The sequence below is a fragment of the Herpailurus yagouaroundi genome, unplaced genomic scaffold, assembly GCF_014898765.1.
Source record: "Herpailurus yagouaroundi ecotype Mexico unplaced genomic scaffold, PumYag 161, whole genome shotgun sequence".
NCBI lineage: Eukaryota > Metazoa > Chordata > Mammalia > Carnivora > Felidae > Herpailurus > Herpailurus yagouaroundi.
In genome coordinates this window covers 6,550,640-6,577,536 of record NW_024412402.1, presented here as the reverse complement: position 1 = coordinate 6,577,536, position 26,897 = coordinate 6,550,640, and the positions used below count along the sequence as shown (strand labels likewise).

Here is a 26,897-nt window from a genome sequence, read left to right as displayed (position 1 = left end):
AAAGTGTGTTACCCGCGTGGAAGTGTCCAGCACCTCGCTGTTGGGAGACCACACAGGGGCCCGCACCGGGAAGCACATAAAACAGAAGACCCACACTCTTGGCACTTGGGGGGTGGCCAAGCCGGTTGGCAGACAGCTTTGAAACCCCACACTGAACCCTAAACAACCTACCAAACTGAAGGGAAGCGAAAAGATACAGGGTGCAATTTATAAAAACAGGACAAAAGGAGTCCATGAGTCCCGAGCAGCTGCTGGACACAAGGGTATATGGACTCAGGACTCCAGGCCAATGTGGGATGGGTGGGCAGGACGAGGACGGTTCAGTGGAACAAGGGGTGAGGGTGGGCGACCCCGCCGGGAGAAGAACGGAACACACGAAGATGTGCGGACAGAGAGCGCGTGCTGAGACAGACAGCCACCTGGCGTGGCACAGTGCCTGGATCTGGAAGGGGTTGGGGCACTTGAGGAGAGGCCGTGAGGGCCAGGGAGAGAGCATCCCATGCAGCACCGAGCCACACGGGCTCTGCAGCCAGACTGTGGTGACTGAAGCATAAAAAGCACCCAACAGCATTGACATGACCGTGCGAGCCACGGGAAGACAGACTGCAAACAGCCAGCCAGACCAGAAGCTTCTGGGGTCAGGTGATGGGAACATGCTCCAGGGGCAACGTGCGGGAAAAGGAAAGTGAGATGGAAAATCGCCATTTCCGACACACCACACATACGCCAGGGCGTGTACGACAGACGCTTTTAACCTACATTCTGTCCCACGGTTTCTTTAAAAAAAGGACACAAGTTAGGCAACACCTGCCCTTTACAGATGCACAAAACGGGGTTCAGAAGACAGATCCACCCCAGGTCAGAAAGCACGTATTACAGATGAGGTTTGAACGTGTGCCTAATCCCAAAGCCCGTGCTCACTTCACAAATGCTGGAGGGCTAGAGCTGGGCGCGGTGTGGGACAAAGACATCCACACGTGACAGTAAGAAGATGGCCTCACCTCTCCCCCACAATGTGACCGTAAGGTTGAAAGGCATGGGAATCAGAAGAAGAGAGCACTGGCCCTGACAGGGAAGTCTGAAGGCCTCTGCAACTGAACCCAGACACCCCGCTGGCCTCAGAGCAGCACCATCAGACCCGGTGTATCCTTCCCTCCGCCAAGGAGAGCTGGGCACGCTGCATGTCAGGTACCACTCCGTTTCCCATGCTTCGGGAAACAGAGCAGCTTTGTCCCAAACATGGGCAAAACCCCCCGCAGCCACGCAGCCAACCCCGCTGGAACTGGGTAAAACTACCTTGCAAAAGACAGCACAAGGTAACTAGCTCTGTGTTCCTAACCTGTTCAATTAAAGGCTCCCGTATTAACATGACCCCAACAGTCAGATTCATGAGACACTGAGAACCGAATGCCACAACCGTTGTGCTAATGCAACCGTCATCTGCTTTGGAAGGGAGATCACACACAGGGCACTGGGGGCTAACAAAGCCCTAGGAAACCCAAGAGAGCACGAGGATGGGTTTGTGTGGACGGTCACACCGTTAGGACGAACTCTCTGCTCCAGGAACCTGGAGAGAGCATCCACGAAACACGGTGGACCACAAGCCCCGGCTGGCAGTGGGGACATCGGGCTCTGAGTGAGGGCAGGGGCAGTTGCCTGGGCTCAAATGGGCCAGTCAGGGCAGTATCGCCTACCTGAATGAGCCAGTAAGTGCATTCTTAGTCGCAAACTATCCAGGAACCGCTTTCCGCAGAGTTCACACCCGTACGTCTTCATCCCACTGTGCAGCTTCCTGTAGGGAGAGGAAAAAATAGGTTGCGGCTGCTCTGGCTGGACAGGAGGCAGGCCCACCCTCACCTGGGGGCTCTGCGGACATCCCTCCAGTAGGTGGGCAGGAGGGAGGGGAGGTGGAAGGCATGGGGGCTACAGATGGGCACTGATGGAGACATCCCCACATGCTCAGATGGCCGAACGCGCCCCTCTTCCCAGGGACCGCTGCCAAGGAAGAATCTATTCCTGGTCTTGTCCAAGAGCTAGAGAACAGGGCACTTCCTACTGCTTTACCCACTGGTACGCAGACCAAGGGGGGAAAGAAATCAGATCCGATTTCAGGGTGAGAAGGAAGAAGCACGGGACAGTCAGTCAGACATAACGCTCCCTGTCGAACTAGCACTGGGCGTCCTCGGAGGCCACCGGGCCTCTGCTCCCCTCGGCCAGGTCACGTCCCCCACTGCGCTGCAGTTGTGCACGTGCCGAGCTCCCCCACGACACCGTCGGACTCCGAAGGGGTAGCACGTGTGCCCTTTCTCTCTCCCATCCCCAGCTCCCACGACAGTGACTGACACATAGTAGGCTCCGAATAAGCTTATTAATGAATCGGTGCCTTTATGGACACAATAAAGCCGCTTCTCTCTTGGGGCATCCAGATGTACTCAGAGCCGCACGTACGTGTCTCTAACACGCATGCCCTTCCCCTAAGGCCCAGCTTAGAAGATGTCTTCCTTCTGTTTTGACCAGAGGTTGAGCCCTGACAGGAAGATTTCAAGAAACTGGGTAACATCACCCTGCAAATGCAGAATGGTGCGGATGGTAACGGTCATTTGGTTTTCCAGGTGCTTTCACACACTTCATCTCATTTTACCAACACTGCAATTCTGTGAGTCGGGCCTGACACACAGGACCACCCCCAAGAAGACAGAGGTCCCGGTAACAACTGCCCAGAGGCCCAGCCTGCAACAGAGCTCCGATCCCGAGCTGGACCTTTCGCCCCAAGCCCCTCTGCTCTGTCAGAGGCCGGCAGCCGAGTCGGGTAAGACGCAGGGGAGCAGGCGGGTAGCAAAGAGCTGAGCGGCGGGAAGAAGGTCTATGTGCTGTAGGCCGGCAAGGATCTGAGCTGCTGGCTGGCGTGTGGGCCATCTGGCCTGAACACTGACTTTCTTCCCACCCACACTCCCGTGGTCAGGCCCTTACTTGCCACCGCCAGATCCGGGATCCACCGCCGCCCCCATCTCTGTGCCTTCTTGCCCTACAGAACAGAGCAGGGAACGGCAGCCCGAGGCACGAGCTGATGGCAGCAGGGCAGAGAGTAGAGCACACAAAGTCCCCTTGGAGTCGACAACCCATTGCAATCAGACGGTGACGGGTGAGGATCACGGTAAAAGGCTGGAGAGCTGCCGGCACACACGAGACCGCGGGTGTGGAGGGGAAGTGTTACACGCCCAAGTCCGCAGCACCCGGACCTGAGCCTCGGAGCCCAGATCACGACCACTACACCGAGCCACCCGCCGCCACCACCTTCCAATCCCCTAACGAGAACTCAGGGGCAAGTCAAAACCACGCAGGCCCCCAGGTGAGCCTCCTGAGTGCCACAGTCTGTGGGCCACGGTGGCTTGAGGATGGCACGCCATGTCCACGCCCAGCCCCCTTCACAGAACTCTTTCTCAATCAGGCTGTTTTGTTTGCTCGCTTTCCCTTTACTTCCTTGCCAAAAGCAACAAATAATTTCTCAATCACACACACACACACACACACACACACACACACACACACCCTCATCCCTGATACTGTAGTGCGCCCCACCCCCATATTATCTTACTCCTGGCCATGGCTGATCCAACCCAATTGGGAAATAGTAACCGTACAGAACATTTTAACTGAACATTCTTAACTCCAAATAGATTTCACAATGCTGGACACTGGGACATGTCCTAATAGCGTTCTGGGCAAACCATGTTTTTAAACACATGCCCAGGCAACTGAGTGTGTATGTGTGCGTGTAAACACATGATAGACAGTATTCCTGCCACTCACCCAGGCATGGCAAATGTTTGCTTTCCTAAGACATGTTCTGTGGAGCAGCAAAAACTCAATTCACAAATGGTCCGGCCGGTGAACCTCTTGCACGCATCCACGGTCATGTGTGGTGGAGGGCAGGGCGTGGGTTTCCATCCCATCTATTTCCATCTTTTTCTTCACTCGCGATTTCTTACCTTCCAGGAGTGCCCACCTCTCAGGGAGCAGCTAAGCAGAGGACCAGCACCTATTTAGACAGGTTTCCCAAAAGGACCCTGGAGTGACCAGTCTTCCAGTATCAGCAGCCATCAACCAGGGTAAGCATCCCAACCCACCTCTTCTCCCTGCAGGCTCCAGACCAAATCTCTGACCCCGAGGAATACTTTCTGGGTAACCCCACTGCCTTCTTTCTGGATGGGAATGGATTTGCCTGGCAATCAGTGAAAGTGGCTTTCTTGGGCCACTGGACTAGCCTGGTGTGAAAGGCGGTAGACTCTTGCCCTTTGCTGGAGAGATAGCAAAGTACAGGGAAGGCTGTGGGGCCAGCAGTCAGAAGACCTGGCTCCTCAGCCTTACTCGGCCATTAACTTGCTTTATAACCTTGGACAAATCATGCTGTAACAACCTCTCTGCATCTTTTTCACCTGGGAAGTGATATGGGGGACTTCTAAGGCTTTGATCCCTTACGGAACCTAAATTTTAACAGTCAAAACTCTTACTCATGGGGTGCCTGGATGGCTCAGTCGGTTAAGAGTCTGACTCTTGGGGGCGCCTGGGTGGCGCAATCGGTTAAGCGTCCGACTTCAGCCAGGTCACGATCTCGCGGTCCGTGAGTTCGAGCCCCGCGTGGGGCTCTGGGCTGATGGCTCAGAGCCTGGAGCCTGTTTCCGATTCTGTGTCTCCCTCTCTCTCTGCCCCTCCCCCGTTCATGCTCTGTCTCTCTCTGTCCCAAAAATAAAAAAATAAAAAACGTTGAAAAAAAAAAAAAGAATCTGACTCTTGATTTTGGCTCAGGCCACGATCTCATGGTTCATGAGATCAAGCCCCACGTCAGGCTCTGCGCTGACAGCAGGGAGCCTGCTTGGGACGCTCTCTCCCTCTCTCTCTCTCTCTCTCTCTCTCTCTGTCCCTCTCTCGCTTGCAGGCAAGAGAGTGCTCACATGCGCACACACTCTCTCTCAAAATAAACAAACATTATTAAAAAGATCTTCTTCCTATCATTTTGCCTAGTTTCCAAGGAATTTCCCTAAAGGGCATTATTATTATTATTCTCTCTGAACCACATTCCACTGTGTGATGTCCCATGACACCTAGGCAGCCAGGCTAGGATAGCCTAAACAAAAGTCGACACCCAACCCTAAAATCGATACTCATTTTAAAACCTTCTAATCCAGACAACCTGAGTTTCTTCCTTTACTCACTTGTGGTCTATTTTGCAGTGAAAGAAACTTCTGGAACCCATCAGCAGCCTTTCTTTGGAACCATTCTGCTGCCACGCATTTCTCAGCCTTCAGAGACACAGATGTCCTATCTTGTCTGATCCTTGGGGTAAGGACACTGCCCTGTACCTGACCCACTAACTCAGCGTCCCACACAGGTTACCAGAGGTGAGTGTGGCATCCATGTGATCCACACGAAGTACAAGGACAAAAGTCCTGCCCCACTGCCAGAGAGACAAGGGCAAAGCACACTAAGTTCAGAAGAGAACAAGGAAGCACTTTATAGCCCTAGGAGTTGAGTGAAGCCCAGCACTGGTTTGCTCCTATCTTTCGTTACTGTTCAGAGCCCCAAGGGAAGGATGTGGAATGGAAAGGTGAACCCTTCCAACCCATAGAAAAAGGAAATGGCAGAGAAGAATCTGAGTGCCTTCAAGAGACTTGGCTACCAGCAGACTCTCTGTACAGCCTGCAGAATGACCAAGGAGGAGAAAGAATTCCAGCTGGCTTCTGAGCAAAAGTGCAATTTGTATGAACCCATGGTCTCTCACTCTGCAGACCACAACCCCTGCCCCGCCCCCCGCCACTACCACTATACTATGCAAGTGATTTTGATGAAAATGGAAATTCTGTCCACCTTCCTCTTCCTCACCACACACGCATGTTTTCCCAGTCTGGTCTTGTCTTTTCGCAAGGTCTAACTGCTCATGGCCATCTGAGGTCACCAGCCTCCACTACAGCACAGGAAGGAAGGACAGGTGGGGACATCTTTGTGCCTGTCTGCATAAGTCCCTCGGTTTCACGCTCCCTTCTTTGAGAAGCAGTCCCGTTGCTGAACGCCATTTTCAGAGTAACCCAGTTTCAGCATGGCCCCAACACTTCTGTTCCATGCTTGCTGGAGGATCCATCCCCACTCATGCTTCAAGTCCCCGCCACGCCCTCCCCACCTCCTCCTGCCAAGCGGTAGTGCTGTCCCAGCACAGCCCACAACTGGCCCACTGGGCAAACCATCTTGAATGGAACAGATTTTCAATTATGTCCAAAAAGACAAAGAAAAAATTAACCTTTGGCAGGTTTCTAGCTATTTTCTCAAGAGAGCTGAATCATTATGAGAAATTAGAGCTAAGCAAATCTGAACCTTTTAACAAGTAACTAGAGAGAAAGACTCATTCCTTCTCACTGATTCTCAACCACACAACCCTCGCCAGTCAAGTCAAGCTAGCAAGATACATCGAGCCGTCTCTGTGCTACTGGAAGTCTGACAAGTCATAGATTTTGTCTGCCCTGGGCTATAAACTACATAACAGCAGACGCCATGTTGATTTTCCCTCTTCTTCAAGGGGTCTAGCTTTATTTTTTTTAATTTTCTTGATGTTTTTTATTTCATATTTGAGAGAGAGAGACAGAGACAGCAAGCAGGGAGGTATAGAGAGATGGAGACAGAATCTGAAGCAGGCTCCAGGCTCTGAGCTTCAGCACAGAACCCAACGTGGGGCTTGGACTTACGAGCAGTGAGATCATGACCTAAAGTCATCATCTCGGTGAGATCATGAGCTAAAGTTGGACGCTCAACCGGCTGAGCCACCCAGGCGCCCCACGTAGGGTCTAGTTTTCGAAGGGATTTGCTCATTCCTGCTAAAGAAGCTCCTCCACCTAAGGTAGGCTCGAGGCATCCCTCCTCTCATCTTTAACAGTATTCCAAGCACAAGAACTTCATGGACACCTCCAACCCAGGGCTGAACTCTTGTCCTGTGGCTCCTGAAGTCTGCACAAGGAAGGCCAGTGCTATTTCACAGCCACGCAAAGCCTGAGCTTCAGACCAACCCATCATTCTCAAGATGAACCTTCATCTCCCCAGTGTACCTAGAACGTAAGAGCAGAATGAGTGGCAGCAAAGAGAGACCCATGCCGTACTCCATCCTCCCCTCCAGACCCAGCTGACCGTAACAGTGCTCCCTAAGAGCACCTTCTGTGTCTACTCTCTGCAGGAAGATTTCAGCCCGTCTCTATGCCACAGAGCCAAGGGCCACAGGAAAAATGCTAGGAGAAGGGCCTGAAGGGGGGCTCCAGGCCCAGCAATGCCCACATTCCATTTCTTCCCAAGTTCCTTTGGCCAGAGACAGAAGCAGTCAAAGCAAGCCAACAGGAAGGTTTAGAGAGGGAATTCAGTTCCAATAACCCAAGAGCTACACTCCCTCTCTCCCTCCCTCTCCTCCTGGGGATCTGAAAGTGCCTGAACTGTGAGTTTTGCGAGGTGGACCAGCAGTGAGAACTTGAGTCTGTCCATGGGGAAAGTGAGTGGGAGGGAACTGCCCATCTTTGAAAAATAAAGTGGGGAATCCATCTTATAAGGACTTTATTAAGGTCACGTTTTTCTTGTTCTCAGCTTAAGTGATCCCATACCCTGAACAACATGTGGCTCCGGCCAGTGCGGCCTTCATGGTCCTTCTAACAATTCACCCCCTTCTTGGTCTGAGCTGTTCCACATGCAGAAGCCACCCTAAAGCCTGGGGCTTTTGCCTTCTGATCCCATGACCATCAACTTGACCTATGCAGTGCTTCTAAGGGGTACTCAAAACAGGCAAGGACAAGACAGGAGATTCTGAGAGTCAGATCCCAAATGACGCTCTTCTCTCAAAGCCTGCTGCCCACATGGAAACCAATATTCTCCAAGGTTCTCTTCTTACCATGGGAACCTAGCTACCACCAAACCGCCTTCTTCTTCCTCTCCCTGAGCAGGACCTGACCAGCTGGCAATGGCATGCTGCCTTGTGCCCCATGTGGCCATGAGATGAGGCAGGTCCCTTCACAGAGCTCTGCCAAGACTCTCAGTCTCAAAAGCAACAAATGATTCCCAAGCCCCATGGTCAGAGAACTCCACCCTGGCCTTGCTCACCTCTCCAACAAGAAACAGAACCAAGAGAGGGCAGAGGAAAGAGCTTATATACTTCGGCAATGGGCTTATTCCTTTCTCTAAGACTCATAAGTTCGAAACACACCTCCAATGTCCACTGACCTTTAATTCAAATGGCAAGAGGAAGACCATTCTTGGGTTCTGGGCTCCAATTTTTAGAAGACATGAATGAAAACTTATCAGACTATCAGGAATTTACTCCCCAGAGCAACTTCCAGGGAGATTTCAAGGTGTTTCCATATTCAGTTCAATCTCCTGAACTTTCTACACATGCCTTTCTGTGGGGAAGGGGTACTCTGAAAAGAGCTTGCTCTACTGAAGGCATCTACCCTAAACCAGGACAACTGGAATACTCAAGGAATGTTCCCTACCTTTTAAGGGTGACATCATCTTGTCCCAAGGGAAGGTCTCTTACGGCTACCATCAGTGACACATTCTAGTCCGAACGGGTCATTAGTCACATCCAGTATCATTCTCCTTAGGAACAAGCCATGTAGAAGTTCTTCAAAGCTAGAAGCTCTTTGAGGACAAGGAATAGGTGTCTATTTCTGCGCCTAAACCCTCAGCACAGGTGCAGACAACCGGAGCTATGAGAGAAGCTACTGCTAGGTGAGCAGTTGCCAACCAGCCTGAGACAAAAGGATAGCTGGCCACTGAAACCCAGCCCTGGGACTGCCTGGGATCACAGAAGGGGCCTGGATTGCCCAGGGTGGGGGTGGGGGAGAAAGATTAGTTCTAATCTTGGTGGGGGAGTGGGTCACTTTCATTTTCTCAAGGCATAAAGGAAATTATCCTTTTACCCACTTTTTTTTTTTTTAATGTTGAGATTAGACAGTCATTTGACAAGCTGTGAATGGGGAGCTGGTATTACCACAAATTATCCTTGTAGCGATAGAGTTCCTTGCTCCCTGACTAGTCAATATTAATAAACATTACCGAATGCTTTTACAACACAATTTATTTTTTAATATAGCTCTTTATGTATGCCATAAAGTAAATATACCAATAAAAGGCAAGGATTTCAAACAACAGATTAAAAAAAAAAAAACAACCAAGAACTAACAGAGGGTTAGTTAACGCCTTCCGCGCCACAAGATAAGGGCTGACAGGACCCACAGAGCACACCCCTCTCCTGGGAACCCGGATCAGGGGAGCTCTGGAAAATGGTGGCCATTTGGTTGCTTTGGGGCCTTTTAAAGGGAGAGGGAGGGAATAGCAAAGAAGGCACATCTTCTCAAGGATCTAGAATAAAAGTGTAACACATTGGCTAAAACACTGTTCTGGGGGAGGGGGTGGGCAGGAGACCCAGTGTTCACTCCAGCTCTGCTGGCAACCATCAAATGACCTTGGTCGAACCACTTACCCTCTGGAGGTTCCACCCTACGCCCTCTGCAACAATACAAGGGTTGAGTTAGATGATTTCTTAGGTCCTTTCCAATCGGGCTGACGACACTGAAAGGCTGTGGGGCCGAGAGGGGCCTATGCTCACCAAATTACAACCACCTTCATGAAGGTTCCATCCCTGATTCATCCCCTCAGCCTCCATCATTGAGCCCAGAACAGAGGAAGGACTCAGTGCATTTTTGCTAAATGAATGGACAAACCAACATGAAGGAGAATGCAAAAAGAAAAACACAGAGGTTAAAAAAAGAGAGAGAGACACAAAACACTTCCAACATACACACATATCCGTACAAGAACAGCTGTCTCTATTGTCCGAAAGAGAAGGCCTCCATGGGGTTCTTAGAAGAAGACCACGCATCACGCATGGAGCTGACTAAAAAGTGGAAGGAGCTGTCCTGAGCCTTGAAAACAGGGGAAAGGACAGTGGCATTCCCCGCGGCCATAACCACACCAAGTACAGGGCTCTCCGATAAGGCTGCCCGTGTGGGTGTTAAAATACCATGTCAGAAATGACAAAGGGGCACGCTAATCTCCCTGCAGCAAATGCTCCTTGAAGGGTCTTCGTGGCCACTGAGCACCGGGAGGCCTGGGCTTCAGGCTGTTACGCAACGGGGCCTTTGTTTTAGAAGACCGAGTCCTTGTAAGTCATTTATTTGAAATATCTCCATCAACAAATTTCACCAAGAACAAAAGTTTTTCATTTGGGCGCCGGGCTACAGGATGATCTTATCACACACAATCTCATACAGTCTCTTTCAACAAGGTCTTAGCGCGCTTATCTGTGAAGTTCCTAGTAGCCAAATATGATTGAAATGTTCTATTTATGCTCACTGGATTAAGGAGATGTTGCAAAACTGCACAAAAACCTGGCACGTGTAAGCAAGGTATTACAGCTTGGGCAGTTAAGATCTGAGGGAAAGGAATCAATACACACTTTTGTAGTTTTCTTTCTCCTTTTTTTTTTTTTTAAAGAAACCAGGAAAGTTGTGCTTTTTGAAAAGGGAAGAGGAAAAATAGTAAAATGCCTCAAGATTTATAGCTTCTTAGAGCTTTTTCCAAACCCAAAACAGAGCACCAGGATGCATGCTTGGTGACGTCAGCCCAAAGAAAACAAAAATAAATCCCAAATATTCTCTCCAGACCCTAAAAGGCCCTATAAGGGAACTGAACTATGGTTATAGATGAGCAGGCATTTTGGTTTTTCCCCCTCACACCCCTAAGAGGCTTCCATCTTAACCAGCACGAAGAGACAATTTCTCAGAAAACTGTTTTTGAAAAGCTACAAATTCCTCCTTTATCTTCCTGTGTTTCTTGGGTGTGGGGAGGCAGCGTTGTTTCCTGGTAATCGAGGCTCCTTTTTACACTCTCTCACTTCGGCCACGAAGCCAAGATGCTACCTTCAAACCCCACACACCAGCCACAGATCCTCAGAGACTATGGAAATTAACTGAGGTTTATTAAGGGCCTAAGAAAGTTCCCTTCGAATTAAAGCCCTCTGAAAACCTCCTTAATGTATATTGCCTCATTCTTTCTGCTTTAGTACACTGAAAATTAAATTACTTCTCTATGAGGATTCTAAGCCGTTAGAGCCATCTTTCTCAACATCAGTTATGAACACAAGATAAGAGATTGGGCAGATGAACCTGTAGGGACACCAAGGCACACTGTGGAAATTACTGTCATTTTAATGAAGGAAAAGGTAAAAAAAAAAAAAATAGATATCCACCTCTTTTGCTGATTATGTTTTTCTTCCAGAAAAATGTAAAAAAGAAACCTAGTTAACTGAGGTTTTCTAAAAATAATGCAAATGCATTTATAGATCGCATCTGACTTCGAAAGGGATGCTGAGGGTCATCTCAACCATCCTGTGACTGGGGAAGAAAGTGCCACCCCCATTTTGTGGATGAGGAAACGGAGGCCAAGTGACTTACTCTCCTCTCCCAAGGGAGCAGGTGGAAATCTCTAGACCTCTCACCTCGGGATCTACATTCACATTTGCCCACCTGCAGAGGGTCTATCCATCCCACCCAGAATGTTCTCCCAGAGCCCCCCGGCAAAAGGCACAGGAAAACCATCAGCAGGAAAGGAGGCACTAAGAGCACACCCAGGATTCACAGGACCCTAATCAGAGGAAAGCAAGAAGAAAGGAGCCGCTAGGAAAACAGAAGCCAAATGATGACACCCAGGGTCCACAGACAGGCTGAGTCTCGGGGCAACTTTATAACCTCCTACAGAGAAGACCTCAGGGAAGGTACACTGCCCTCATCCCTTGATGCTTACTATTTTACACTCCGTCTGTGAATAGCCTACTGTGTGTGCCCAGCTCTGGAAAAGTAAGACTGCACTTGAACGGTGCTCCGTCAAGGTGGGTTATACATCAACACTCCTCTGCATTACTGCACTTGACTGGTTCCCTTTCCAGCACTTGGCACAACTTACAGTTAACATAGCGGGTTTCCTACGAGGGTTCCTCGCCTCTCCTGGACGGCACGCCACCTGGACAGAGACCACTGTCTGCTGCGTCCTCACCGTCTGGCACAGTGCCAGGCTGCTTTGGTACAGAGCAGGCATTCAATGCATTTGTTTTAAAGAAACGGCTTTGCTGAGATACCATCCACATGCCGTAAGATCCACTCTTTTAAAATATACCATTTGGGGGGTTTTAGGCCATTCACTGAGCCGTGCGACCATCACCTCTGTCTACTTCCGGAAGATCTCATCACCCCCAAAAGAAACCCTGTACCTATTAGCAGTCACTCCCCATTTCCCCTCACTAACCCCCCAGTCTCTGGCAACCCCTAATCTACTATCTTACTCCATGGATTTGCTTATTATGAACATTTCATACAAATGGAAGCATACAGTGTGCGGCTGGCCTTTTACGTCTGCAAGAATTCACTTAGCGTGATATTTTCAAGATTCACCCATGTAGTAACATTTATCAGTGCTTCCTTCCTCTTTATGGCAAGATAATACTCCATTGTATAGACATACCACATGTCATTGACCCATTCGTCAGTCAGCAGACACTGGGTTGTTCCTGCCTTTTGGCTGCTATGAATAACGTGGCCAAGAATATTGGCTTACAAGTTTTATCTTTGGACATGGGCTTTCACTTTCACTTCTCGTGGGTATATGCCTAGGAGTGGAACTGTTGGGTCATCCGGTACCGCTATGTTTTTAACGTTTTAACTGCCAGACCGTTTTCTAAGGCGGCTGCACGATTTTACATTCCCCTCGGCAATGTACCAGGGTTCCGATTTCTCAGTGCATTTTTGGACTAAATGAATAAATGAATGAGGATTCCTTCTGCTGTAGAAGCCAGCCGGGAAGCGGATAAACTTCCAAGGCTCCTCTGGTAAACTAGCATCTTCGTCTGCAGACGTGACATGCCACACTTGTGTTTAACAGAAATCCCAAAGAAGGCTATTTATATTTAGCTCATTCCAGAGAGAGAATCGAATGAAAAATTAAGACAAGGAAAGGAAAACACCAGACAGCCCAAAGCGGGTACTACCTTCTGCCTTCCCATGTGATTTCAACCCCGACCCTCCACACCCCATGTCCAGGCTCAAAAATTTAATAACACACGCTCCTTAAACACATTTAGATGAAAAAACAGGAGCAGGATCCCAGCTCAACGGCAGCTGACTTTGATTTGGTCGGCAGTGAGGGGAGCTTTATTTGACAGCCCTGTTGTCTGTGACAGGAAGCTTGGAAATGTATTTAATAATACTTAAAACCAAAACACACACACAAACAAAAATATCGCAGGCAAATCCAGCAGGGAGACCCACAGTGCTGGAAAGGACTGAGAACATGGGCAAGCCAAGAGCAAGGGCTGGCTTCTCTTCCTGAGCTTGCTGGAGGGGGGCAGGGTGTCCTGGAGAGGGCTTCAGGGACAAGTTCTGCTAAGGGCTCCCCAAACTTCTCTTCCCCCCTTGCCTTTCTTTGTCAAGAGAAGGCAGCCGTATTCCTTTCTGCACAGACTCCTTGCAAAGAACAAACAAACAAAGCCTGGGACAGAGCAAGGCCCCTGGCAAGCTGCAGGTAATTAAAACGGCCTGTAAATGCCCCAGCAGAAAGCACTTCAAAGAGACAGTAATTCCAGCAATGGCCAGTCAAGACTGTGTGGTGTAAAAATTATGAGTTTTCCCAACAGGGAGCTTTGTGTGAAAAGGACAGGGTTTGGTGGCAAAGGGAGGGTGAGCCACACAGAGAAGGCTTACAATTGGTGTCCGGACCCAGTGTGTGAGGGAGGGACTGTGTGTGTGTGTGTGTGTGTGTGTGTGTGTGTGTGTGTGTGTGGCATGCACGCAGGCAAGAGAAAGGGGGACGGTGTGCATGTGTATGTGTGAGAGCACACATTTATCAATGCCGAGACGCTCCAAGCGTGTGGGCATGGAGATAAAAGGCAAAATAAAATAAAAGCAACAGATACGCATCCTCTCCCCTGCTGGGCCTTGTTGTCACGGGGTGTAGCAGGAGGCTCCTCGGGCTCCTGCCTTGAGAGCCTGCAGAGCTGAGCCCAGGGTGCTGGAAATGCTGAACACCAAGCACCCCGGGCCCGACGACGGCCAAGGTGCGGTCGGCTCTCTGGATGCGACTGTGTCCTTTCCATCTCGCCGAGACACACGCTTACCAGCAGCACTCCGCATGCTAGGTTGTCTTACAACAGGATGCAGAAGAGAGGTTCCCGAATCTGACCCCGATCACACTTGCCGGATCTTCCATACTGCCCGCCTGGTGTCCCGGGCTCAGAGGATGCTACGGCCAGCCCACGGCGTGGGACTGATGCACACTCATCATACGGGTGGCAAGCTCCATGCACAGGGACTCTGGTCTCGCTCTTCTCACACAGAAAATCCAGCCTGACGTGCTTGTCGGTAATCACCTGACCACGACACTGTACATCTTTCTTTAAAGGCTTGTTGCTAGTGCATTTTTTTTTTTTTTGCCCGTATTTTCCCTGCAGAGCCCTGATCACCACAAAGAGACATTTCACCAGGCAGGGGAGCCAGTGTCATCCTGAGGGAGCCCCCGTGGTCCCTCCGCCCCCAAAGCTGCTCCGCGTTACCCCTAACCTTTGACGCGTGTCTACTGCCACACCAACGGCACTCGGGCTGCACCTGCTTGCGTGTCTGTCTCTTGGACTAGATGCAAAAGCACCCGAAGGCAGAGCTTTGCCTCATCCCTCTACATCGTCAAGCCCAGCAAAGGCACAGCATCGGTGGGTGCTCACGACATGTTTTGGGTGAGTGGGTGGGGACATGCGTCCTGGCCACAGTGCGGGTCAGGAATCAGTCAGGACCTGTGCAGAGACAGCATCCTGCGTGCAGCCCGGCACCCCACCGTTCCTCACCTTCCTCAGCCAGCCAGGAGTGCATGTGGCCACAGGAGCCCGCGGAGGGAAGGTGGAGGCGAGCCCAGGCTCACGGAGGCAGCACAGAACCAATACCAGCCAGGGGCTTTATTTCCCCATAAACCAAGTCCTGCTCTGCCTCCCTCACAGCGCCACTCACTAACTCCTCCCCGACATCACTGGCTTTAAGCCCACACATAAAAATGTCCTTTACTATTTTTATTTAATGAGCTTTCATTTTCCTCCCCCTCTTCGTAAATGAGAAAGGAAAGCCCACCTCCTAATGGGGATGGGGGAGAGGAAGCAAAGTGGAATCTTTTTAAAATGGGCCATAACTTCATGAAAAGCTTTCTCCTCACCAACACCCCCCCCCCCGCGTGCCCCCCGCCCCCCCCCCCCCACGCCCTCATGCCCTTCCATCCCCTCCCGCATCTTCCATTCTCGCCATTCAAAACAAGACGCATGGATTCTGGACATTTGATTACTTTTAAGTATATATTTTTCCCTCAAATAGACTGAATACAATGGTTAGGAAATGTGACAGAAAACTATTCTGAGTCATTTATTGCCTTAATACCCACCTTTGTCCAACAGGCAGTTTTGACAACAGCGATAAATTCCAAATTTATGTCAACAGAGCATATGTTGAACACCTCATTTCTGAGCTAAAGCGGCATGCTGCCCTATAAATCACCGTTCTGTTTGAAATGAAAGTAGATTACAGGCCTGTGTTATTGAGCAGTTAGAGCTATAGTCATATAAATCAGAACTTTTAACTCTAGGCAATCCGTTGTGCAATTAACTAAAGGGTACTTTGTCATTTCAAGGCTTGTGCACAGGCTTGGCAGGGCTCAGAGCTACCGGGGAAGGGGCAGGAAGGAAAAAAGTTTTTAGGCCACAGGAAGGTTCTCGACTACTGATACACCACGCCCCACATCGCCTCATCCCCCAGCCGCCACCGTGGGAACCTGCCAACACGGAACCCTGGCCAAGGCAACCTCACAACGAGAGCTGCCACAAAGACAACATCACACCGAGGGTTGTCACCAAGTCGGCTCTGGATGCCCGAGCGCCTTCTCATTCATTAACTGAGCACTTCCTGGACACAAGCCACGTGCGTAACATTGTCTTAGGTGCTAACATGATTCCAGAGACACGAGAAGTGATAACAGTAATGCCAATGACAAAATTAAAATGACACTGATCAATGCAAAAGAATTAGAAGAATCCTAGACCTAGCTGAAGCACTATTCTGTGCATTTTTATGCATCATTTCATCCAATCCTCAGAACAACCCTAGGAAGCCTTTGTTTTTATTTTGTTTTGTGGAGCTAGAAACTGAGGCATCGGCACCCTGGGTGGCTCAGTTGACTAAGCATGCAACTCTTGATTTCGGCTCAGGTTATGATCCCATGGATCAAGCCCCATGTTGGGCTCTGTGCTGAGCGTGGAGTCTGCTTGAGATTCTCTCTCTCTTTCTCTCTGCCCCTCTCCCTGGCCCACACACACTCTCTCTCTAAAAAAGAAAGAAGGGAAGGAAGGAAGGGAGGGAGGGAGGGAGGGAGGGAGGGAGGAAGGAAGGAAGGGAGGAAGGGAGGAAGGAAGGAAGGAAGGAAGGAAGGAAGGGAGAAATATGTTCCTCTAAGCTAATTGGGCCATTCAGAATAAAAATTTTTTTTTTAAAAGAAGAAACTGGGGCACCTGGGTGGCTCAGTCAGTTAAGCATCCAACTTCGGCTCAGGTCATGATCTCACGGTTCATGAGTTCAAGCACCGCGTCGGGCTCTGTGCTGACAGCTCAGACCCTGGAGCCTGTTTCAGATTCTGTGTCTCCTTCTCTCTCTGCCCCTCCTCTCCTCACACTGTCTCTGTCTCTCTCTCTCTCTCAAAAATAAAATAAACGTTAAAAAAAATTAGAAAAAGAAGAAACTGAGGCACAAAGAAATAAATAGGCTGCCAGGGGTCATAGAACTTGTAAGAGGCAGAGCCTAACATAAACCAAGTTCACAGAGCACAGAAGTTTAACAACTCGGATTCTGATGCCGATCCTGACTACAAATTCCAGGTCTACCAACATAGTAGCTTTAAGACACTGGGGCTCTATAAGCCTCAGTTTTCTCATCTGTCAAGGGGGGGTAATAAATTGTTACCTCAGAAGGCAAAGAAAAATGACATTGTGCACACAAAAGAGTGAGCACAGCCTTAAGAACATAGTGTTTTAAACAAATGTTAGCTAGTATAAGGCTGAAGAAGAAAGATAAACCCTATCGCTGCCTGGCCAGTTCACAACCAGGCTGGTGAGAAAGAGACAAAGAAAGAATCTTGAAAGCAGAATGTAGGCATGTGCCAAAACGTCACCAAGCGGGCAAGTGTGAGTGCACAGAAGAGAGCAAATCAGCAGCGGGTGGTGTGGCTGGAGGCGGCCTGAGGACACGGGTGAGACTGGGCGGGTCCCTTGGAGTGGGGGGGGGGGGGGGGGGGGGGGGGGGGGCTTTGCGGGCTTTGAAGGGCTCTATCTACCCACGTCAGGGAATAGTGAAAACGGAAAGGCCTTGAATGAGGGAGATCTCCATGTGATGGGTGCACCACAGGAGCCAAGCCCTGCCAATATGAACCAGTCGTGCTGGACCAGCCCGTGGGAGCCCGGCCCGGTCATCCACAGCGGTCAGGTGGAGAAGTGCGCAGGGATGAGCCTGCAGGGACCACACAGCGGTCTGGTTATGCAGAGTCCTAAGACACAGGCAGACTTCACTGCAGTCCTCAAGCAGCTGCCAAAACACGCTCCTTGGAACAGAGGGGCCGGCTGGGAAAGGAAGGCTCCGATGGGCAAGGACTGTGGAAAAGGAGGGACCGAGGAAAGTGTACAAATTCCACATCGAGAATGAGGAGACACCCAAAGAGAGTAGCCGGGTCAGCCTTCGAAAGCAAAATGCCAACATCCCTGCCATGCACCTGTAAGATACCTCTGTGGCGCGGGGTGCACCAGAGCCGCGAAGGCCCGCCAAGAGAAATCGGAACAAACTGCCTGCATCACCTGACCGGCACCCGTGCCTGGCTCCGTGGAGTACAAGCTACCACGGAAGGAACTCAAACGAGCTGCTGCCTCTGTCTGAAGCCCGGCCGCAACGTCCACCCGATTCAAGAGGCCAACATCTACTCATCAGGATGCAGATGGAAAAAGGGATGCGTGGGGAGGGGAGCCGCGGTGTTACTTCTTTCCCTCTGTCGCCCTGAGCTGGTCACCCACGCAACACGGCTGGAGGGGGGCAAGAACATGCAGGTGCCCTTTCTCTCTCATGAGCCTGGACAGGCTGAGAATCAGTTCGGTGTTTGCTCGGCATGGTGCGTGATACCACAGCAGCACGAGACCATAATCTGCCCCCGAAAACTTACCGCCTAAAGAGAGAAGACGATACACAACAGAACACAAACCCGTTCTGAGCCCGCGTGCCAAGTGGTAGGTCCTGACTACAGTCGCCACATGCAGAGTCCATGGGAATCGACATCCCAGAGGCCTCCCTGAGCAGGTGGGCTCTAGGCTGGGCTCAGAAGACACCAACGATCAGGGCACCTGGGTGGCTCAGTCGGTCACGCGTCCGACTCGTGATTTCGGCTCAGGTCACGCACGATCTCACGGCTCGTGGGTTCGAGGCCCGTGTCGGGCTCTGCGCTCACGGTGTGGAGTCTGCTTGGGATTCTCTCTCTCTCCTTCTCTCTCTGGCCCTTCCCCACTCTCTCCCTCTCTTTCTAAAAAAATAAATAAAGCATTTTAATAAAAACTAAAAAAAAAAAAAAAAGGAGACACCAAGGATCGTGCAGGCAGAGAAGAGAAGACACTTCAGATGAGGGTGAAACGGGCACTAGAAAAGCATCGTTCCTGTACAAGGTGGGGGAGGAGGGAGCAAGCCAGGGACAGGTGAGCGGGAGGCGAGCTGGATGTTGAGGAGTCCGTGAAAGGAGTTTAGCCCAGTTAGGAGTTAGCGCTAGGATGGGAGCAGGTCGGGTGCAGAGCAGGCACAGAGGGAGCCATCCCAGGTCCCTGACAGAGGGGGGAGGGGGGCCGTAAGGACAGCGGTGGTTCCAGAGCAGAGGTCAGGCGTGCTCCAGAAGCCCGCGAGGCCCACCCTTCCGGTCATGACATATGGCACTGAAGAACATCTGGCCTGGGACGCCGGCCAGACACTCCCTGACTTCCCCCACAGCCTCCCATTCACAGACAAGTGGATTCCACGCAGGGATAGCAGGGTGACGGAGCCTTCCTGCCACCCACTCTGTGTCTGGTCACTTGCCAGGGTGCTCTGTCTTGCTCCGTCGCTGAATGCCAACAAAGCAAGAAAGCGCCGGCCAGAAAGCGGCACCCTCTCTGAGAATCCCCTACTTCACACACGCGGACGAGCAGGCCATGTGGCCACCACACACCCCTTCTCTCACCATCTGGCTGAGCGAACGGCTGGTCTCTGAGGAAAAAGACGCAGGGGGGAGGAAAAACGGGGGAAATCTTTTAGAGAGATTTGTTTAATATCTGAAAAGTCGGGGAGCAGACGAAATGTGCAAGTTTCACTTAGAAAATCTTTCAGGAACTGTTATAGTAAAATGAGGCTTCCGATTTCCAAACAAAGCTGAAGCAGTCAGACCGACCAAGGAGGCAGAGCCGGCTCATGGAGGACCCTCGGAGAGGGCCAGGAAGGGTGATTAAAAAAAACTGTGGGGTGCCGAGGGGTCACAGGGAGGCCCCTTCACCCTTCCTCTCAGAGGACCAGCTTGACCAGTGAGCACTGGAAGGTCCACAGATCAAAGGAACAGCCTGGAAGAAGGGTCCTGCAGCCGCAGACGTGCGGCCTGCATGTTCTAGGGACCCTTCATTCTCACATGTCCACTTGCACCCCATGCTTTTCATCTTATAAGTCCTCACAGAAACGCCTCTGGAGGAGGAGGAGGTTGGCTCCACCTCTATTTGAGACAGAAAACTGGGCAGAGGAGACAGGTAAGGAAGAAGACGGTGGGGATATGGGCAAGGAGCTACCCTAAGAGGAAGGAAACAGGGAGCCACAGTTCCATTCATTCGAGCTGACAAATATTTATTGCCTACTAAATGCAAGGCATGGTGTTAGCCACCGCGGAAAGGTGCAAAGAAATGTAATACATAGGCTGTACCCTCAAGGACCTTAAAACTTAGTAGGAAACCCAACACGTATGCAAGTAAAAGATGAAAAACCAGTGCCAGCCAATAACAGACAAGGGGAACGGGGGAGACGCAGGGCTAAACGTCAGATGAAGATGCTAGAAGTTTCTAATGTGGGCTCCTAGCAACAAAGCAGAAAATAGCCCCTTCTCCGTCCGAGGCTTGTTGCTGTCTGGGACAGCAAACTCCCATGTATCCCTCCGGCAGCTCTTACGACCTCTCCTGCTCCATCACAAAACCCTAAGCCCATCAAGCTAGAAACACTAAGCCTACACACTCTTCAATCACATGGCTGGCTTTCCTCTAAAATGGAACCTCCCCCCTACCCCCTGGTTAAACTCCAATGGCCTGAAGAGTTGTCCCCTGCTCTCCCATGCCACCTGCTTTTCATTTCATCTGGGAAAGAGAGGACCAAAGGTGGGCCTATCAATACCTCCCAGTCCTGACAGGCCACTCCCCAAGCCACCCAGAGGCCACTTCCTCGCTCGCTGCCTTTTCTTTTCTTTTTTTTTTTTTTTTAAGTTTATTTAAGAGAGAGAGAGAGAGAGAGAGCATGAGCAGGGAAGGGCCAGAGAGAGAGGGAAAGAGAGAATCCCAAGCAGGCTCTGCGCTCTCAGTGCAGAGCCCAACGTGGGGCTCAATCTCACAAGCTGTGAGATCATGACCTGAGCCCAAACCAAGCATCGGATGTCTAACCTACTGAGCCACCAGCTGCCCAGGAGAGCAGTGCTCACCCAAGCCATCTCCTGCCTACCTCTCACCAATGCAGAGCGTGGGACTGGCCACACTCATCACCAGAACAGCGGAATGTGCTGAGAGCAGCCAGGCAGGACCTTCCCCCAACTCTGCACCATTCAGTGGAGGAGGAGAGACCCGCCATCATGGTCTCAGAAAGCCCCCTACTTCCAATGGACTAGTTCTCCATCAGCACTGATACACTGTTTCCTCCACAGACCCCATCCTTCTCCTCTCTGCCCAAAGACAAGAACCTGGTCAACCTTAATGAGATGAACTATAACAGAGTGGACAGAGTACTTTGTAGCCCTTCCAGAAGACACAATCTAACTCACGTGTTAACTGTCTTGCCAGAAGCCTCCAAGTCTCTTTCTACCGGGCTAGAAGGATCCAGATGTGTCATGGCCTGGAAATCCTCAGATCTAGTCATGTAAATACTTATTTGCCATATAAACATCCATATCGTGTAACTTGGGTATACCCGTGTGGCCAAATTCTGTCTCCAGTGAGGCTGAGACATGGAAAGTTCTATGGGCAGCCTGCTCACTTTTCTTACTTACTCGCGCTCCCTTTCCTTCCCAAGACACCTGCATCTAGAAGAGGACAGGACAACGGGGGAGGAAGGGAGCAGGGAGTGGGACTCAAGGGCTTCTTTAACAGGCTGGTGGCTGTGACCTTCATCATGACAATGAGGTTTCATTTCTCTTTCGGTAGCGAGATGAGAGCAGCAGACTTCAAATGGTAGATAATGGTTGGTCTCCTGAACAATGTACCCCAAAGGTCACCCCTGCACATAAGGAATAAGAAAAGATACAGATGCAGTGTTTGTCTCCATAAGAGTTTAACCTTCCAAGAAGCAGAAGGTCTGGGAGGTCTCTGGGCCTTCTATGCATCCAGGAATAAACGTATTCAAGCATTACAGACAGACCACCTAGAATATTTGTAAAGACTTCCAGAGAAGAAATGTCACACGGGACATGGGGCAATTGTGGAGATCTGGGGAGGAGAAAGAGGACAGTTAAGAGCTGTCCGAAAGCCCAGAGACACACTGGCCCGACCTCCGAGGAGACTGATGCCCTTCAGTTAAATCTACACTGGAATGTTAAAAATAAAACTAAGACACCCAAGACAAAGTCAACTTCAGGAGACGCTTTTCCCAGGTTCCGTGAAGGGGAGTAAAACCCCCCAAACGAAACCTTTCAATAGGCAATATTCTACCTGATGATTCGCTTCATTCATCTCTAACAGTGGGAAGCTGAGCTCTGTAACTACCACACAATTCACCCACAGCCCCCAAGCTGACAATACGAGAAAGACAAGAATCTCAGAACATCCCAAAGCCAGTAGGGAGAAAAGCTCTCAGACAGTCATGAACTCGTGAGATCTTCCACAGGCCACACGAGTTCCCGAAGTCTGTTTCCCCATCTGTCAAATGAGGATGGTCTTTCTGACTCTGATGACCAAAGATCTGTGATCTATGAGCTCATGAGCCCTTCCCCTTTAGGGGGACAAGAGACCCCATTTCTACAGCTGTTCTTGGGTGGCCCTACACGGAGCACCCTTACCCTCCAAACAATGGTAAATAACTTCCACAAAACACCAAGACAGAAGGATAATGCTATTTTTAGCCCTTCCTGGGAGAATCTACTTATTTTTAAAACTTCCACCAGGTTGTTCATACAAGGAAGACCAGTTCATTAAAAGAAGGACCTGAGCAAAGGAAGGCACAGAACAACATCAGAACCCCAGACATCACTCCCGTCAGGCTCCAATCCTATGGCTGTCCCCCAAGGCAAAAGATTTCAACTGCATTCCATGCAACCTACCTCCCTTATTTAGCCAGAGCCCCACCATGACATTCCAAACCCACAAAGCGAATTCACAGCTCTGCAGAGGGGAGCCATCCCAGAAGAAGGACCCTGAGGTACAGGGTAGGGAGGCGTGATTTCCTCTGAGCTGCACAAGAAGCTGGGCAGGATAAGAGTCAGTCCCGCTTGGCTTCCCTGGGAGAGGGGAGAAAGGTCGCTTCCTGCTGCTGGAGCTGATGAGAACAGTAGAGAGAAGTGCGCTGCCACCCATTGGTCCCGAGGACCAGCCCTTCAGTCCTCTCCCACCTTGCCGTATTAGTTTCTCGTGGCTGCTGTAACAAATTACCATACATTTTGCAGCTTACCACAACACAAACGTATAAGCTCACAGTTCCGGTAGGCAAGAAGTTTAAAATCGGTCTCCCCGGGCTAAAGTCAAGGTGCCGGCACACCCACGTGCCCGAGGGAGGGTCTAGGAGAGCTTCCAGAAGTTGCTCTCATTCTTGGCCTTCATTCATCCATCCTCAAAGCCAAGGACCTCAGGCTGAGTTTCTCCCAGGCTGCCGTCTCTGGTTCTCAGCTTCTGTCCTCCCAGCTTCTTGGATTCTGACGCTGACTCTCCGGCCCCCCTCTTCTGCATTTAAAAGCCTTTGTGGGTACAGTGACTACTCTGGACCCACCTGGAATAATCAAGGATGATTCCTCTACTTTCAAGCCAGCTCACTGGCAACCTTACTTCCTTTTTGCCAATAAACTAACACATTCACGGGCTCCAGGGATTGGCATATGGACATCCTGGTGTGGGGAGGGCACTATCCTGTCTACCATACTCACTAACCATACATCTTTAGGAGCAGGTTTTTATTCTAATCTTCTGCCTGATGCCCTGAGGCTGTCCACACTTTCCATCATGGCAGCTCACAAGGCTTCGCTAAGGAGGCAGGGTCTCCCATCACCGTCTTGATATCCCAGTGACAGTGCTCTGTGAATTTCTGGAGCACTAGAATACACAGCACGCATGACCCGCTGGCTGCATCCACCTCTGTGTATACACATGTGTGTGCACAGGCACATGTGTGGAAGATATGTGCTCTCAATCCCTAAGAGAAGAAATTATAGCACCTATGTCCTTGGATCTTGCATGGGATCTGGCACAGCTCTAGACACTGAAGGAGACAATACTGGTGGCTTATCTACTCCTGGGACCAATAATCCCATCTATGGATTATCCAGGTCCCAAAACAACTAAATTGCTGAATCCTGGCTTTGGAATTCAATTGAAAGGCATTTATTTAAAGCACATGCCAGTGTCTATTAGATCACAGACACTTAATAAAAATCTTCCCTCTTGGAGCACCCAAGCGGCTCAGTCAGTTACGCATCTGACACTTGGTTTTGGCTCAGGTCACGATCTCATCGTTTGTGGGTTCGAGCCCCGCATCAGGCTCTGTGTTGATGGTGCAGAGCCTGCTTGGAATTCTCTCTCTGACCATGCACATGCTTGTGCTCTGTCTGTTTCTCTCTCAAAATAAATAAATAAACTTTAAAAAAAAATTAAAATTTTTTTTTTATTTAGGGGCGCCTAGGTGGCTCAGTTGGTTAAGCATCTGACTTCGCCTCAGGTCATGATCTCACAGTCCGTGAGTTCAAGCCCACGTCAGGCTCTGTGCTGACAGCTCAGAGCCTGGAGCCTGCTTCAGATTCCGTGTCTCCCTCTCTCTGACCCTCCCGTTCATGCTCTGTCTCTCTCTGTCTCAAAAATAAATAAACATTAAAAAGAATTTTTTTTTATTTTTTTATTTAAAAATAAATGAATAAATAAAAATCTTCCCTCTTTCTTCTCTCTCTGGTTACATTTCTTTTATCAATGTTCATTGTTGACTTCACAGATGAGGAAGGTGAGTTAACATACGAGTGGAGCTTTTACAACACGTTGAGGATTTTCAATCCTTTAAGCCTTGCCTATACCCCACCCATCAACTTGGTGGTCACAGGAACCCTAAATGTCAACTGTTCAATACCCTAACTGTAGAGTCAGTTCTGGGTATCAAAGGCTGCACTTGATTTCTCCAGAAGGCCAGTGGCTGATCCCATTCCCATTTATTAAAAATAATACGTAGGGGCACCTGGGCGGCTCAGCTGGTTAAGCGTCTGGCTCTCGATCTTGCCTCGGGTCATGATCTTGTAGTTTGTGGGTTTGAGCCCCACATTGGGCTCTATGCTGACGACATGGAGGCTGCTTGGGGTTCTGTCTCTCCTGCTCTCTGCCCCTCCCCAGCTCGCGTGTGTGCGCTCGCTCTGTCTCTCTCTCAAAATAAATAAACAAACTAAAAAAATAATAAAAATAATAAACACTTCTTTCCTCACCTTCACCACTGTAGACACCACTGAGCCCACAGGCCTACAAGACCCAAAGTCTTCTACTCCCCACTCTGCCTCGTGCCACCACAGATGTGAAGACCAAGAAGTAGGAAAAGAAGAAGGAAAGAGACTGAGCCAAGACTCAATACAAAGCCGTAGTGAGGAAACACAGGTCTCTTTGGCGGTAACACAACCAGAGTTAGGAGACCAAACCAAAGCCACCGCGGCTTGCAAATCACTTTGTCCCTGTACCATTCTGGCACTGAGAGCAACAGCAAGGGCAAAAAACAGCAGAGGGCAAATAGAGGGAAACCGTTGAGCTCCCAGAGTCCCACGAAGTAAGTGCGGAGCCCATATTCAGAGGACACGAAGCATTTTCCGTCCTTGCTAAGAAAAAAACTGGCCTGAGCCAGCGCCAAGGCACAACCAGCTTGTTCCTGTGTGTCTCAGAGAAGCCACATTTCTCGCCGACCAGCCTGTCCCCAACAGTCCCAGGCCACTGAGCCCACATCCACAGGAGTCTGCAGTGTGTGGGCAGCCTGTGAGGGCCTCCGAAGAGCCACGTGGGCTGGGTACGTGACGTCCAGTGTTCTTTGATAGCATCATCTTGCCATAAACCCAATATGTCCTACTGCCATAGTCCTCACAGGTTTCTGACGACCGTCAGGCCAACCTTGCTGAACACCATGCCAGGAGGGCCTCATGCTGCCCGAGGAGCCATTTGCACAGACGACGACCCGGCAGGAGACCCATTTTCTCTACATAAGATCCTGTACCTAGCAGCAAGCCAAGGCCAAGACCATTGAGGTCCCCCCCTTCGGCCTTACTTGTGGGGTCACTGAAGGGACCACAGTAAGAGGGCCTGACAGGGAGATCTCGTCAATATGGCCACTCAGGGTTAGGCCTTCAGAGGGAAAAGTGCCTTGGGCTCCATGGGACCTCAAATTCACCTATTCCTTTTTAATTCCAAGGATAGTAGGCACCCAGCAAAGTAAGCATGGCAGAAAACGCAGGTGGAGACCCTCAAGTGGAGAACCTAGAGGGCATCCTGCCAGCATGCCTGTCAGACCGGGGCTGACCAGCACCATGAGGTGCCAGGAGGGATGGGAACCTGGTAGGCGGCCAGCTCCCCTGTTTTAAGGCCTTAATTAGGACTGGAAAGCGTACCCCACACATTTCATAAACGGCTCCATTCACCGAGAGAACACGGACACCTCGGCAAGGCAGAGGACCAATGGATTTGCGAAGAAGGGAGCAGAGAGATGGACAGGCAATGGTTTTGATTTGGGAGAGATCTGGAAGGTTACCAGCCCTGTGAGTAGCTGCACTATAAAAAGAGTCAGACACGAAGTATTTCCTTTCCCATAAAATATTCATTGCTGCACGGCAGAGCCAAGAAGCCAAAACCTCAAGCATTTCTAACTTTGTACTGCAGTAATAACAGAGTTTTAGAGGAACCTTCTGATTGTATTTATACCAGGCTATAAATACACTTCCATCTAAGTCAAAGGAGGGGAGATACATCTAGCCCCCACCTCAGAGTCTGCACTGTAAGGAGAAAGACCCCAGGTACACCCACGACTCCACTCAGCATTTCAGCTACAAAACAGCAGATGGAGTGATCGTGACACCAGTTCTCAAAAAAGTGCACGCGGAGAAGCTCGGGTTCCTCTCACAAACGACGCTCGGGATGCGCTCGAAACCTGATTTACAAACGGTACTGCCCTTAACGATGGAACCACGTCCAGTGCGCCGGATCCGTACTCCACTCTGTGCAGTTTACAGAACATTTCCCCATCGTTGGTCCCAAAAAAGGGCCTGCACAGGAGGTCGGGGTGGGGGGGGAGGGGGCGGGGCTGTGGTCACTACAAGGGTCAGGGACGTTAAGCAACTTGTTCAAGGTC

At 50.4% G+C, this 26,897-nt stretch overlaps 1 protein-coding gene across 6 annotated transcripts in view; it reads right to left on the bottom strand.

Annotated features, from left to right (window-relative positions):
• The window catches only part of ZBTB16 (zinc finger and BTB domain containing 16), a 197,064-nt gene that overhangs the window by 93,615 nt on the left and 76,552 nt on the right, over window positions 1-26,897 (bottom strand). For all 6 annotated transcript variants that reach the window (XM_040483070.1, XM_040483068.1, XM_040483065.1 and 3 more), the window contains one exon: window positions 1,695-1,792. In XM_040483070.1, the coding sequence (XP_040339004.1) occupies window positions 1,695-1,792 (98 nt within the window). The remainder of the gene's footprint in view (window positions 1-1,694; window positions 1,793-26,897) is intronic.